The sequence below is a fragment of the Ammodytes marinus genome, assembly GCF_949987685.1.
Source record: "Ammodytes marinus genome assembly, chromosome: 14".
Classification (NCBI taxonomy): Eukaryota; Metazoa; Chordata; class Actinopteri; order Uranoscopiformes; family Ammodytidae; genus Ammodytes; species Ammodytes marinus.
Window position 1 is genome coordinate 26836102 of NC_137218.1, and position 14522 is coordinate 26850623.

General features: G+C 41.4%; 1 protein-coding gene across 1 annotated transcript in view; it reads right to left on the bottom strand.

Annotated features, from left to right (window-relative positions):
* Nucleotides 1-7518, bottom strand: part of tspoap1 (TSPO associated protein 1) — a gene marked incomplete at its 5' end in the record, with an annotated part of 77939 nt that extends 70421 nt beyond the window's left edge. Inside the window, 2 exons of the mRNA XM_080041502.1 lie at nucleotides 1035-1301; nucleotides 6604-7518. Coding sequence (XP_079897628.1) covers nucleotides 1035-1301; nucleotides 6604-7518 — 1182 coding nt within the window. The remainder of the gene's footprint in view (nucleotides 1-1034; nucleotides 1302-6603) is intronic.
* Between the last annotated feature and the right edge of the window lie 7004 nt (nucleotides 7519-14522).

The window sequence follows — 14522 nt, forward strand, 5'->3', positions numbered from 1 at the left end:
AACACAAAATAATAAATTAATTAATGTTTTGCTAGCACAGGGAAAACTATTTACATTATGACTTTATGAAAAGTCAGTATTAGCTAGCCCCAATGGCAGATGAGAAGAAACATCTAAATAAAAACTAAAATACTATGAAATGACAGTGTCGTGGAAACACATTCAATGGTGAGTTACTGAGTGGCAGCTGAAGTTGATTTAGCTGCCTTCATATGTTGCTCTGCACAGTCCGGGGAGGAGACATTGTTTAGTGCCTTTCCTAACAAAGCCCTATCTGCAGCCTTTAAACTCCATCTACTGACTGTGTTTAGACCAGTTAAACTTCTCCCATACAATTATATGATCAATGTAAAGAATATCCTGGATTGGAGTTATTTGTTGATGGTACATCATAGAGATATATAGTTGAATTGAGCAATGCAGGCACGTTATTATGACAGTGATGTCTCTCTTTGTGGAAGTTATATTAACATCCATCAGTTACATGGAAATCTCATGGGTGTCCTATTGATTTTCAAGTGGCTACCATTAAGTGGATGTTACTGCAGCACTAATAGGATATGCAGAGGTGTGAAATTAGAGACAGGGGTCACAATAGGTCAGCATAATACCTGCCAACCCTCTGTTTCAACTATAGCCACTACAGCACTGGCCCAAATGGAGTGCCAAGAACACACACATTCAGTGTAATCCAACACAAATGATAATCCAACTTCCTGTGTTAAGATACAAGAGTGTGGGGGCGCCCTTAGCTCAGTTGGTAGGGCGTCCCCCCCGGGCCGGGCCCAGCAGCAGACCCGGGTTCGATTCCCGCCCGCAGTCGTTCTCTGCATGTCACTCCCCTCTCTGCCCCATTTCACCTCTGTCTCTTCAAAAACTATCAATAAAGCATGAAAAATGCAAAAAAGAAATCATGAAAAAAAAAAGATACAAGTGAAGTGTGAAATTTACTCTGCATAGTCCTGTAACTTTAGGAGTCATGTCGACCATCAAGAAACGTACTGGAAGACCAATGAAAAGTTCCCCTCACTTACCTTGCGTATACCTTGCACTTCAAAACCATTTAGGTTTGCATAGAGCGAATGGTGCCTTTTTCCTAGCAACGATGTTGAAGTGATATTAGTCAAGGTTGGGACCGTCTTGTCCGAGAGCCCATGTTGCTTCATGTCCTGCTCTTCGGAGCTCTTCGACTCCTGCTGCTGTTGTCCGAGAGCCTCTGCCACCTCACGGCTCTCCATCTGCGTGTGTGCCGGTGCAGGCTCGGGCTGCTCGGGCCGATTGCACAGGTCATACATCGCTCTCTATCAAAGTGTGTCAAACGGTGCAGATGGGATCAATGTGACCAAATGATGTTGCCAGCCTAGACCAAGCCATCGCAGGCTTTTCACTCGCCGTGGGGAGAATCACACGAATCGGCTGTGGCAGGTTGACTTCCAAAATGACAAAGATTTCACCGTCCTACAAAACAGTTTCAACAGCAGTAGGCGCTTTTTCACAGCTACGGTGAAGTGTCCGAAACCAAGCAGAGGACTGTCATTGCCATGGTCGACAGTAATCCAACACCAAGCCTAAAAAGTGAGAGATGAAGCTGACAAAAACGGCACCTGTCAAGGTGTTGATTTGCGTCAAAAATATGTTACAGCAAGAGTCTGTGAGCCATATCCAAGACAAGACCAGTTACAGATGAACCAGGAGTTGTAAATTACCTCCTCCCTCTCAGCGCTCTGACGTTTTCCCAAAATGAGGACAATCGGCTCCAAAGGGATATTACATATTTGAGGCCTTGGCTTCTGAAGATAATTCAACGGATGTCATCGTACTGGTAGCTATTCTTGAGCATACTGTGGTCTAGGATGTATCACGGTGTAGCATTCGGATTCAGAGTCCTGCTTGTAAGACTTACATAGGCTGTTTTCTTTTTGCCTCACCGCGCTTGTCGTCTGACGGGGGTTTATGCTAGAGCAGAAAAAGGAAAAAACACACACCAGTCCAGCTTCTTAACGTACGTAGCGCTGAAACAAACGACACATGTAGGCCCAAGTGAAATAGCAAACCAGACGGGACATGCGATGGAGGAGGAGAAAAATAATAACAAGAGAAGGATGTAACTAACAGGTCTCCACTCCAGTCCCCATTCTCTCAGTACGGCTGATATGTGGGTGGCATGTTGACTCCCGCGCTGCCAGACAGTCCTCCTTCATGCTGCTCTGTCAAAAAGCCTTTTTTCATCCAAGACGCAATAGGACTCGACAGGCTGCTTAATCCCATCTCGGTAACACGGCACAGGGCACCATAAAGGTAAAGAAAGAACGACGAAGGGGGGGGGGGGGGAATGTGTGTGGAAGACGGGGCGAGTGTCGCTGAGAGGAGGGGGGTGGGGGAGGACTGCTCCCATCGCCCTATCACAAAAAGGCAGGCTCTGAGACGGGGCCCAATCATTACCGCGACTAGAGCTGGTTTCCATGGAGATGACGCTGGAATGATGGTGGCTGCCTATTGATTGTTCAAGCAGGAGCCCTGCACACTGCAACACAGGGAGGCTGCAGGAGGCAAGCGGAGGAACAAGTGTGTCCACTAGTCCAGACTAGTTAGACGGTTTTACTGCTGTAGTGCACCATAGAGAAACAAAGCAGATGTCCGACAAGGTGATGAATGTTTTAGTGATTTAGACATTGAAACATTACCTACAGCTTTATATTGTGAAAAGCTGTAGGTCTGATGATGCTGCAAAAAGCCGTCTCAACACAATTCTGCTTTATAAATCAACCTGTCTCCTGTATTTAGATTTACTCTAGCAAACTGTCTGTCAAATAAGCAAGGCAGATCAGTCTAGACTTACAGCATACATCCTCTCATTTCTCCCTGGATAAACCTTTTTAAAGTTCCCAACTCTCTGGCGGACAAATTTATTTTTAACAGGCAAATTGTATAAAATAAACTAAAGCTAACAATACAAAATGACAATAACCCTTACATTTACCATGTTTATCCTTCTACTAATTTGGTGAAAAATTACCAAGACATGTTCTGACTTTTTAAAAGTGGACAGAACTCCAAAGAACAGTGAACCTTTTACTAGTTTGGGTGTCATTGTTGGCCTATGCACAGGTGTGTAGTGTTTGTGAAAGGAGTTAAATGATCACACAGAAGCCTTAGGGTGCTTTCAGACAGCGCCTGATTACCACTGAGAGATGTCTGTGTGTTGTATTTTGATTGAGTGGCAGTGGGGCACAACTCTACTGTAGTAGTACTACCTCTGCTCCTACTAAACAAACTGCACCTTATGTTACAGGCTGCTGCTGTCCATTTACTCTCAATTCATCATTAAGTAGTTAAGTGGAACAGGCTGCAGAAACAAGAACACTTTTGATCACAGATTGTATATGTTAACTACTGGTGAATAGGTGTATAATGCAGGGAACTCAAATATAAGTTCATTTATTTCCTGCAGAGGCTACATTGGAATGCATAAAATCCAACTTTTTCACAGCTCACTTAGGGTTGATTTCATATAGTTGTTTATATACAGTAGCTATAATGTATTGTTTTTCAGCCTATTCTTAACTGACCTACAGGCTGATCACCTCCATGCCATGTACGTGGATTAATTAACATTATTTTTAGAACGTCTACATTTCTGTATTATGAATCTCTTAATCTTCTCTTTCTTTTTGATTGGCCTTATGGAATATTGTAATATTTTGAGATGCTTGATTTTTGATGTTCATGAACTGTAAATGGTATTCAACAAACTGAAACAAAAAAAGGCCTGAAATATATCACTTTATGTCTAATAAATCCAGAATATATGGAACTTTAACTTTTTGAATTAAATTATGGGAAAAAAATTGCTTTTCCACAATATTCTAGTAATATGAGATGCACACATATATATATATATATATATATATAGGGGAAGGTGGGGTGATTTGTGCATTTTGGAAGTTGCAAAACCCCTTGTTTCTAGAAAACCGTGGAAGAAATTGGAAATGTGACCACATATTTAAGAAGAGCCATCCATTTGACTCATCCTATAAAGAAGGGAGACACAAGGAATAAGATATAAGCACATTTAAGCTCAAAAAACTGTGTTTTGCCTTTCAAAGTAAAATTTCCATGATCAAGGTTTTTTGATTATTGTGTCTGAACAATTATAGACACGTTTGAAAACATTTGACACATGTTTTAGTGCTTTGGTATGCTACACTTTGAGTCTATATAGTTAGCACAATGTCAACCCTAAATTGCTGCATCATGCCTATCATCCAAAATTCTGGGGATGGGGTGATTTGTGCGCAAGGGCCTGGGTGAGTTATAAGTAAGTAAGTAAGTAAAATGTATTTATAAAAGCACATTTATGACAGTTTGCACTGTCCAAAGTGCTGTACATAGTGCATTCAGTAGGTAAACAATGAAGGTAAAATAACAATAACCAAAATAAAAGACGTAAAGCCCATACATCCACATAAACACAGATAGTAGTGCAGAGGTAAGTAAGTAGTGCAGAGGTTAATGGGGAGGAAACACCAGGGTGTACATATGGGTTTTGAGCCTTGATTTAAAGGCAGAAATGTAGGGGGAATCACATTTGTCAGGTGGCAGTTGGTTCCACAAGCACGGAGCAACTAGTGCAAAGTACATTTCTGAGAGTTGTGCCAGTGGCATGGCTGTATACGCTGGTCACCAAAAGAAAGTGATAGTCTACAGTAGCTCAGGAGAGAGTGACATCTCAATTCCACTTAACGACACCACTGATTAGAGTTCAGATGGCCAGAAAGATGATGATGGTGACTTTGTCATTGTGACACAATGACGCACAAATCACCCCACGTAGTGGGGTGATTTGTGCGACAAGACAACTTTTTTTCCGAAAGCTATATTTCTTAAACAGTTTATTCCAGATCCAAAGTTTTTATTGCCAGGGATGCACAACATCCTGAAATATATGTACATATTTGAGTTGGAGACATAACTGTCAAGGCCTCACTTTAAAATCACTTTGAGTAAAAAGTTGCACAAATCACCCCACCTTCCCCTATATATATATATATATATATAATGTATATATTTAAAAAATAAAAATAAAAATCAGTCACACAGTTCAAGCTCATGCCAAAGAAAATCTGCCCTCTAACTGTGTTTCATAGCTACAGTCTGTTGTGACTAGTGTGCTCACAAGACCCTGGCTTTATGTCTGTGTAAAGACTGAGACAAACCCTGAGGTCAACTCCACTGAACACTGTATCTGTTCTGCTTCAGACCCTTGACTGTAAATGTACTCTCTGAGCAAAATAACAAGCACGCTACGAGCAGCATATGTGACATTACTGCTGCCCATATGACTGACTGCCACCAGCAAGTGCTCCGGTCACATGTTGGTGATCACAGCACACCTGCAGTAAATAAAGAAAATCTAAATGGAGCAGCATACAACAAAGAAAATGAATCCAGTCATCACACAAGATATGCTAAGCACTGAAGTCAGCCGTATCAGGCAATCATGGTTCAGTGGTATTGACATCCTATCACTCTGATATATGTGGACACAAGTCCAGCCGTTCTGCCTGTCATGAGACTGAACCGCATCTCTGAATAATCATTTGGAAATAAGCTAAAAGCATCTCTCAATAGCCGCCGTTGTGCTTGAAGAAGTACATGTCATTCTAGCAGACGGTGTCTACCAAAGCGACTTACAACTGGAGCACACATTCGTACACTGATAGCAACAGCTACCATGCAGGGTGCAAGCTAACTATCAGGAAACATTTTAGGGTTCAGTGTCTTGCTCACGGACACTTGGACATGTGGCGGAGAGACTGGGGATCGAACCATCGACCCTATAGTTGTGGGACCATCACCCTATCCATTTCGCCACAGCCCCCCCACAGAGTACACACTGATAATGCAATCAGAAAGACACCACATGCATTCCTCATTTGTTCATTGCCTGCTGTGTTGCACAATATCACACAACATAATAATTCCTTTGTTTTCCCCCACTACTTCTTTTAGTTTGAATCAGCACTTTATCATATGGTCTTTCAAAAATGCATGTCATATCTGACAAAATAGAAATGTTGTTTAGTTCCCTTTTTTTGTTAATATTCTTTTATTAAATGAATCTTAAATTCCCACTCCAACACCTTTAGAAAAATATCACCCTGATGTGGGTCAATCATTCACAGGGTTGTGCATATAGGAAAAGTTTTTTTAACATATCACTTGTCACAATTCATCACATGAGGGTGCAAAAATAGCTGGTGTTTGCTTCTCCTTTTTTGCTGTACAAGAGTGCCGTCTGTGTTGCTTGGACGATGCTAAAAAAATCAATACAGTAATTTATCGCGATACTTATTTTCCTGATATCTGTATTATATCGTCAGCTCCAAAAAAAATCAGTATTTTGAAAAAACCTGTGCCCATCCCTACTAACTATCCATTATTATCAATAATAACTGTATTTCCATAAAGTTAGATAGTTAGATAGTATAGTATAAATCAAGACCATCAGAGAAAAGTGTAAAGAAGTGACAACTCCATATTCCCAGACTGCTAAGTAGTTTCTGAGCAGTGTGTGGAAGGGAGAAATGACGTATAGCTTACCTCCATGTTTGTGTCCATGCATTTGGAGGGCGGTAACCCGTGTGACCCAGGGGACTCAGCAGCACAGTGGGGGAGCTGGTGGTGCCAGCCAGCATGGAAGGCGTTAGGAGGGTGACAGATATTCAGAGAGCTGCTCCCACAGGTGTCCACGACTGCAGTGGTGGCTGCGATGGTGCGGGGGTCAGCTGCACGGAGGAGGGCACGTCCTGATGGCTGCTTTGGGCTTTCTTGTTGTTTGGTTATCTTCTTCTTGGGTGAGCTGGAGGCACTCTGGGATCTCTGCGGCGAGACTAGGACAGGCTTGGTCTGACCGGAGGAGTCACTGCTGTCTCCCAGCGTTGGCTTTCTCGGGAGAAGTTTGGAAACGTAGCCGGGCTGTCCTGCTCTCCTCCTCCTCCCCGGCGACAGTCTCCCGTGAGCCCCTAGCAGGCGGACCAGGGAGATGGCCTTCTCTAGCTCAAAATCCTGCCTGTGGTGCACTTTATGGAACTCCCGCTCGCCATTTATCTTCTCGCACAGAGTCAGCAGCAACTGCTCCAGCTTTGTGCACGTTTCTCCGCCGCACAAGCAAAAAAAAGCTTCATTCCCAGTGGACTCAAAATCTGCAGTGTATTGTCCACCGTCTTTAATGCTGGAGTAAAGGCTGTCCTTGTGGCCCCCTCGCCTGGCCGTCAGCTCCCTGGCGGCCCTCTTCTGTTCCCTCTCGGCCTCTTCACGCAGGTGCCTGAGCTCCAGGCAGAGGTGACCACGGGCCCACCGCGTCTGGCTCTTCTCCGCCTCCAAGTCAGCACGACGCAGGCTCTCTAGCGCCCGTCCGTAGTCCGTCGTCTGGGCCTGGCCCCGCGCTTTCTTGGAGGACAGCACCAGAGGGTTATCCCTGTCTTTCCTCATGGTGCCAGTCTCACAGCACAACATGCAAGCAGCAGGCGAGACGTGTTCATTCTCTAAAGTAAGGGGGCGGCCATGCATCAGAACATGCAGCATGCAACTATCACAGCAGGGTCACTGGAAAGATGAGACAGCGGAGGATGTGGGAGGATTGGAGAAATGGTCAGGTATTTGAGATTGTTTTTTTTAGATGGATAGTTGTTAATGAGAAATGCAATGTTTTCAGCGCAGAGAAAGCACACAATGGCGCTTAAGGTGAGCAGGCACAATGAATAAAATGTGTAATATAAAAAATGTGTGATTTGCAGATTCAAATAAATAATCATTAATAAATGGAGAAAGAATGTATGGATGTAGGAGGTTTTCAGATGCAGTACCAAAAAAATAAATATGTTTTTATGTTATCAAAACCTGACTTAACTTGGCGAGACACTGCATGCAGCAACATTGTTTTCCAAGCACCGGACCATTTTGAGGGTTTTGGCTAATTTGCTTCCATAACATGTCTTCTTCTTACATAGGCTAGAATATTTCAAAGGTCCAAAACGTACATTTAGGTTATTAGTAGTTTTTTTTCCTTTGTTATTTGACTAAACCTTGTCTGTTTGTGTCTATATTTATTCTATATAATACAACCATCTTTAACGGCCCTTATCTCAACATTATTATTTTTTTCAATACTCTGAAACAAAAATCTCAACCTTTAGGCACTCACATCAACTAAACTTTCCATAATCATTCTTAGCACTATTCTGAAGGTTATTGCAACAAGGAAGGATTTGTTCATAATGTTAATTGTTTAATTTATGATATAATTTGTTCTTAAACACATGCCAAAAATGCATGTTTAACTGTTGTTTTGTTGTGTTTGGAATATTTATAAAATGAAAAAAATCTGTTTCCAAAAACTGTTCTGTAAAACCTTTTGGACTAATATGTTATACAAATGAAGCTAAGATGTTAACTCTGGCTTAAACAACCATATAGATGTTACTAACCACCATTAAACAGATGAGAACATACACACGAACTATCCATGCTCAATATAATTACTCAGCACACCCGATACGATTAAGAGAGCTCATGCTTGGGTGCAGGAGCCTGGCAGTCAGCTGAGGATGCAACAAGTGAAGTGTCTAGCTTCCAGTGAAAAGCGAGGCACCGTTAGCTATCACTGCTGTGGCCAATTTTACCCTTCACCTGCTCAACATAGCGGTGCCCATATGGGCGCTGGGACCCGGTTCATATTACAGAGGATGGGGACCTCGGTCAATGGCTAATTAAGTAGCTTAATTTAGCAAGCAATTCTATGATAAAGTAGCTGAAGCTAATGTAGTTAACGCTGTTTAATAACACGAATAACAAGTGTGTGTGTCAGTGCCTTTAGGCTGGAACGACTAGCCACTACTAGGCTATATTTACGTCTTGTTAGCCAGTATTAGCTAAACCGTTACGTTTTCTTTCCACGACTTGTTTCAAAACTCACCTCTCAGCGGACTCAACTGTTACATTTAACTTTGCTTTTATCAATGGAGTCATCCTCTCTCGACCAAGTTCCTTTTATCGGTATTCACATGAGCTGTATTGAACCACTGGGACTGGTAACGTTAATAGTTTAAAGGTCCATGGAGCAGAAGGGGTTTGTTTATTGTCAGATACCAGTGTCACATACGGTTTGTGTCCAGCGTCATTGTGCTGCTGGCCCGTCCAAGAACACTGCCGCCTTCACGTGCGCTTCGAAATTTACATATCTGCTATTATACTGAAGGCTACGGCTTTGATTTGATTTAAAGACTCTTATTGACATTGATAATAACTAAAATAAATACGTCATTTGAAGTTTGAAGTCAAGAGTGATGGATTTTCATTGCAACATTTGCAAAACGAGGAGTAGCCTATGTAATGGAACGTCTATGCAATCAAAGTTTTCAGTGGCTAATTTATGCCTGCTGCCATTCCTTAAAAGTTCTTCCACCTCTCAGATTCCTACCTTATATAGAAAGTTCGTAATTATTGGTTGCATTTGCAGATATTCCGAGCTGTTCATGTGCGTTTTTCTGTTTGTTTTTTTAATAATACCAGTATATCCGAAAATCCGTGAAGGCAACATAATCACTATTGAGTCCAACCAACTTGTGTTTGATGGACGACCACTAGTGGCTGCACGCTGCTATTGCACTACACATTTGAGTAAAGTTGCGTAGTATAGATTCTGGGACACTGATTAGAGGGATCAGCGCAGGCCTATTGGATCATTAACCGTGGACAATAAAGGGATACTTATTTTAATTTATTTGAAATAAAAGGCATAATTGATGGTTAAGTAAGCAGACAGAGCCATGATAAATGTATGCTTTGTTGTCTAAGGGTTAATAGACCTTGTATATTCATGTGCTGTGTAGAATTAACTGATATAATGAAACCAGTGTTAGGTTTATAAGTGTAGGTATTTTATTCATTTGACTTAATTCCCTAAAATTATATTAACAATGTTTTCCTAGTTATTTACATGTTTAAGTGTGGCCAGGTAGAGCCAATCGATTGCACCTCCTGCCACATCTCCAAGTGTCCCTGGGACAGATACTGAACCCTAAATTGCTCCCAAAGGGTGTGTATGTGTGTGTGTGTGTGTGTGTGTGTGTGTGTGTGTGTGTGTGTGTGTGTGTGTGTGCGCGCGCTCGCTGTGTGTGTGTGTGTGTGTGTGTGTGTGTGTGTGTGTGTGTGTGTGTGCGTAGTAAGAACTATATAATTAAGTGAGTAAGCGCTATATAAGCACAGTCTATTAACATGTTTTAACATTCTCATCAGCATCTTTAAAACAGTAACAATAATCTATTATTTAATACTGGTTTTCCTCACATTTACCTTAGACTAAGTCCACTCCAGACTAAGACACGTGAGTTGGGAACGAGGAAGCGGAAGGAACAGTAAAGTGTTGCTTACAAGAGTTGTCTGTCTCCATCCTGCTGTTTCCTCGTATTAAGAGTGATCATACCACCGCACAATGAACTCTCAGGTTACACTGTCTTCTGGGAGGAGGAAAATTGCTTTTATGACACAGGTACGGACACTTACCACTTAAAGACCTACTTCACCGGTGGGAATATGAATGTGTGTTGAATTCTGAGATCCTATTTAGTATAAATGTGCAAAAAAAATTTAAATTGGATCATCCTAGCCTGAGAAAAGGCAGAAAGAGTGTTTTATGGTCTCACTGTAGGATTAACAGGACAGCTGGGCCAAGGGAAGACTGAGGGAAGACAGAGGGAAGAAAAACCTCATTCATTATATTGTAATAGTGATTTTATAATGATAGAACGCTTGTTCCGTATGGGTGAAGTATTCCTTTAAGTAAAACATGAAGGACGAAAATAATCAAATTACTTTAAATGATTGACTGTGTGGAATTCAATGTTGCTGCTTCAGTTTCAGTCTCCATGGGGTGTGATGCACTTGACTACACTGAAGCCATCATCATTGATATTATAGCCGCACTCTGCTGTGAATCGGGCCTGTTCTGTGGAATCCACTCTCCCAATTAATAGCCATGTCCACCCTGAAGATTCACTGGGCAGTTTTAATTCTTCACCTCTTTTCCTTTAATCTTATTTTCAGGTCTCTGTAGGGGGGGGGGGAACCCTGTGACGTGTGTGTGCATGTGTTTTATAGCATTGACAAAACGTCCCTCAACATCCTGAACGGTAATCACAGTTTTGCATACTGGCATGGAACTTGAGCGAGAGAATGCGGCACACCAAAAACGCAGGCTGCGCTGAAAATAGGTTCACTGAATCTTTCCCTGCGTTCCAATCCCCATACTTCCCTACTATTTAGTATGCCAGAAAAAGATTTAGGATGTCCCAATACATGCACGTTAATTGTAGTATGCTGAAAATACATAAATGCCCCACTAACTCCAATAGCATTTTGGAGTATTCGTGTTTATTCTTGACATTTCTCGACATATTGAAAACAAATCTTCCTTATCGGATTTTTTGGGAGGCTAGGTGGCCCAAATATTCTTCTGTACTTTGGGCTGGGTGGGACAGATATCCCCATGACACCTTGTTGTTTTTCAATAGCCCTGATTTCCCAACACTTTATGTTACATGATCAGATGGCTTAGTAAGAGGTACCATCTTACATTTCCTTTAATCCGGACTTCAATCCTTCATGCTTGCATGCCTACATTCCTCACTCATTGTCACAGTAACACTTCCTCATAACTGCTTACTTGGCCTGCTGCATGCTTTTCACAACATGCATTTAACCATATAGCCTTTGCTACAAATCATCCAAATGTTGAATCGTTGTTGTGACTGGGTGATATATGACCAACAGGAATGCACTGTTAAATATGATCCCTAGGACCTTGATGAAAATGTTTCCTGCGATTTCATTTTTTTTGGCAATGGCAATGATATTGCATCGTATAAATCCTCAAAGGTATGTACATGCCTTTTAAATATCATGTTGCCAAAATCCATCAAAGAGACAAAGTGTATACCGTGTGTCTGACCACTGGGTAGCATTTGTAAAAGCAGGGAACAAGCCCGCACTCACAATGTAGGATAGTTGCAGTGTTACTTTTACAAATTTCATCCAAGCATAGGTGAGAACCTCTCCAATGGTGTGTGTTCATTTTGAGAGTGAAAGAGACAGAGATTGTAGCTAGAGGGGGGTCGCTAGGGGTCGAAACATTTCTATACCCCTCTTACCTGTAACTATAGGCTATTTCCCGACGCTTTCAGGCCTTTGTGGACACAGGCTACTTTGTATATTACTGTGGATTTTTGAAAAAAATAAAACGCAAAGTGAATTGAAAGCCAAGTCATATTTGTCTTTTTAACTTTGTATTTGTTGTTGATCTGAAAATGATCCGATCCGTCACCCGTGACTCAAAAAACCGTGACACGATCCGGAACCGTGAGTTTTGTGATCCATTGAAACCCCTACTAGCTAGCAAATCATGGAACAGTTTGTGAAAGTACTGCCAGGTAGACGTAAAGCAGAAGATGAATCCACACCAAATGCCACTACTATACCAAAACAAAGACAAGCTAAAAAATAGACAATAGTGGCATGTCTCACAGCTGCAGCCCCGATTTGAGAAGATCTGCAGAAAAAAAGCAAGCCCACACCAGTCACTGAAAATAAAAGACACTGAAAAGAAGTGTAATTCTCGCAGAGAAAATGTTCATGCTTTTGTTTATTCTCAGGGAGTTCGTAAACTTGCCAGTTTTGTGCAGAGGCAATTTTGAGAAGAGCTGTTAAATGTTGAATTTAGAAGATGCATATACTGCAGTGAGACTTTAAATGCATCACTCTAAAGGTGAACTTATTTAGATTTTTCAATAACAAGTCACACCCTGAAGTTGTAGTTCTGTATTAATTACAGACAATGTTTTGTATAAATTCTATAGGAGTGTGCAAGAAAAGGATGTGTCTGGCGTAAAATGTTTTTTTTCTACAAAAGGGGGGCCCTACAGAAAAAGTTTGGGAACAAATGTGCTAGCTGATAGCGCACCCTATTCATTTCCAGCATAAATTGATGCAGAAAAGGCCCAAACTGGTGCATAATAACAGAATGGAGGAAATTAAATGTTTGACAATTTACCCCCTCGCTTCTGTACAATTTTTGGAAAACACAATATGTTCAGCACCTGTGAATTCTAACCAGCACCATTGTGTGTGTCCTGAATCCAAAATATCGCAGTCATGGTATGGAAATCATTAAGTACATATTTGCCTATTTGAAACGTGTGTCTTACCACTTTTCTTAATCTCTGTCATTTTGTCTGGTAAAATCTTATCTTTTTACATCAGCTTTAAATCTATATGAATTAATCATGTCTGCAATACATATTGAAACTGCATTTAAAATAGATCATCTGTAAACTCAGCCAAATGACCAGAGGCAGGAGTAGTGCTGTCTTGCACTCTTCATTCCCAAGACATTTGAGTCCTGAGCACCTTTTTTTTAACGCTAACCTAGCTATCTGTGGTACACAGGGCTTAAACGATCATGTTCTCAGGTATTTCAATACCTGAAAAAGAATACCTTGAAACTCATGTAATCCATTCTGTATACCATCAACATTTTCTTACCGAAATATATAAAACAAACATATCAGATGTTTTTTAATTGCCGTCATTCATTTCTAATTATGGAATTTTTAGATTTACATGTTAATAAACTCCTTCCATCTTGCTCTCGACTGTATACTTGTAAAATGAGAGACCTCATGCCTGCCACCTGCATATAGTATACCATACCGGTCTTCATGACCTGCTTAAAAGAATTGTCCAAGACAAAGGTGACAGGATGTCGCGCTGTGCTATTTGTGTCAAGTTCAAGTCCAAGACCCCTCATAACTCTGGAAACAAAGGCCTTTCGATATCTTTGTGGGAGTTGGACACAAACAAGAGCAACACGTACAATGGCTTACCAAATCACCAGCACACTAACGTGACACTTGTTGAATCTTGGGAATTCCCAGCTGAGAAAGGCCCATTGGCTCACATTGTGTGTGTCTCTGCACTGAAGCTCAACTGGGAGATGAAGAGACTGGTCTTCCTTAAGCCTTTTCTTCCTGCAGTCCTTTTGTTTGCTGTAGCTTTTTTTGTTAGCGCCTTTCATCTTAGCCCTAATTCAAAGAAGTTGGCGAGACACACAGGTAACGCATGGTTGGTTGACGATGAACTGAGGTGCAGCTGAATCCAGTTTGGATTTCACGCTGTGTTTACATGAAGCTAACATAAACTGGTGACCAAAACATTCTGAAATTGTATAATCCGTTTGACAAAGATATTCCTTTTCAAAGCACTATGAACGACTCTCAGCCATAGGCCAGCCAAATCAGGCTTGTACTGCAGCTAATCCCTGCTGACCATCTACCCATTATTGTAAATCTGGCACATCTGATTTGTAATCTGTGTAAGGATGTGTTTTCTGCAACACTTCCTTGTCACAAGCTGGGAAGGAGATATTCCCTATGGCAGTGCAAGGCAACAATGAGAGTGAGATTGAA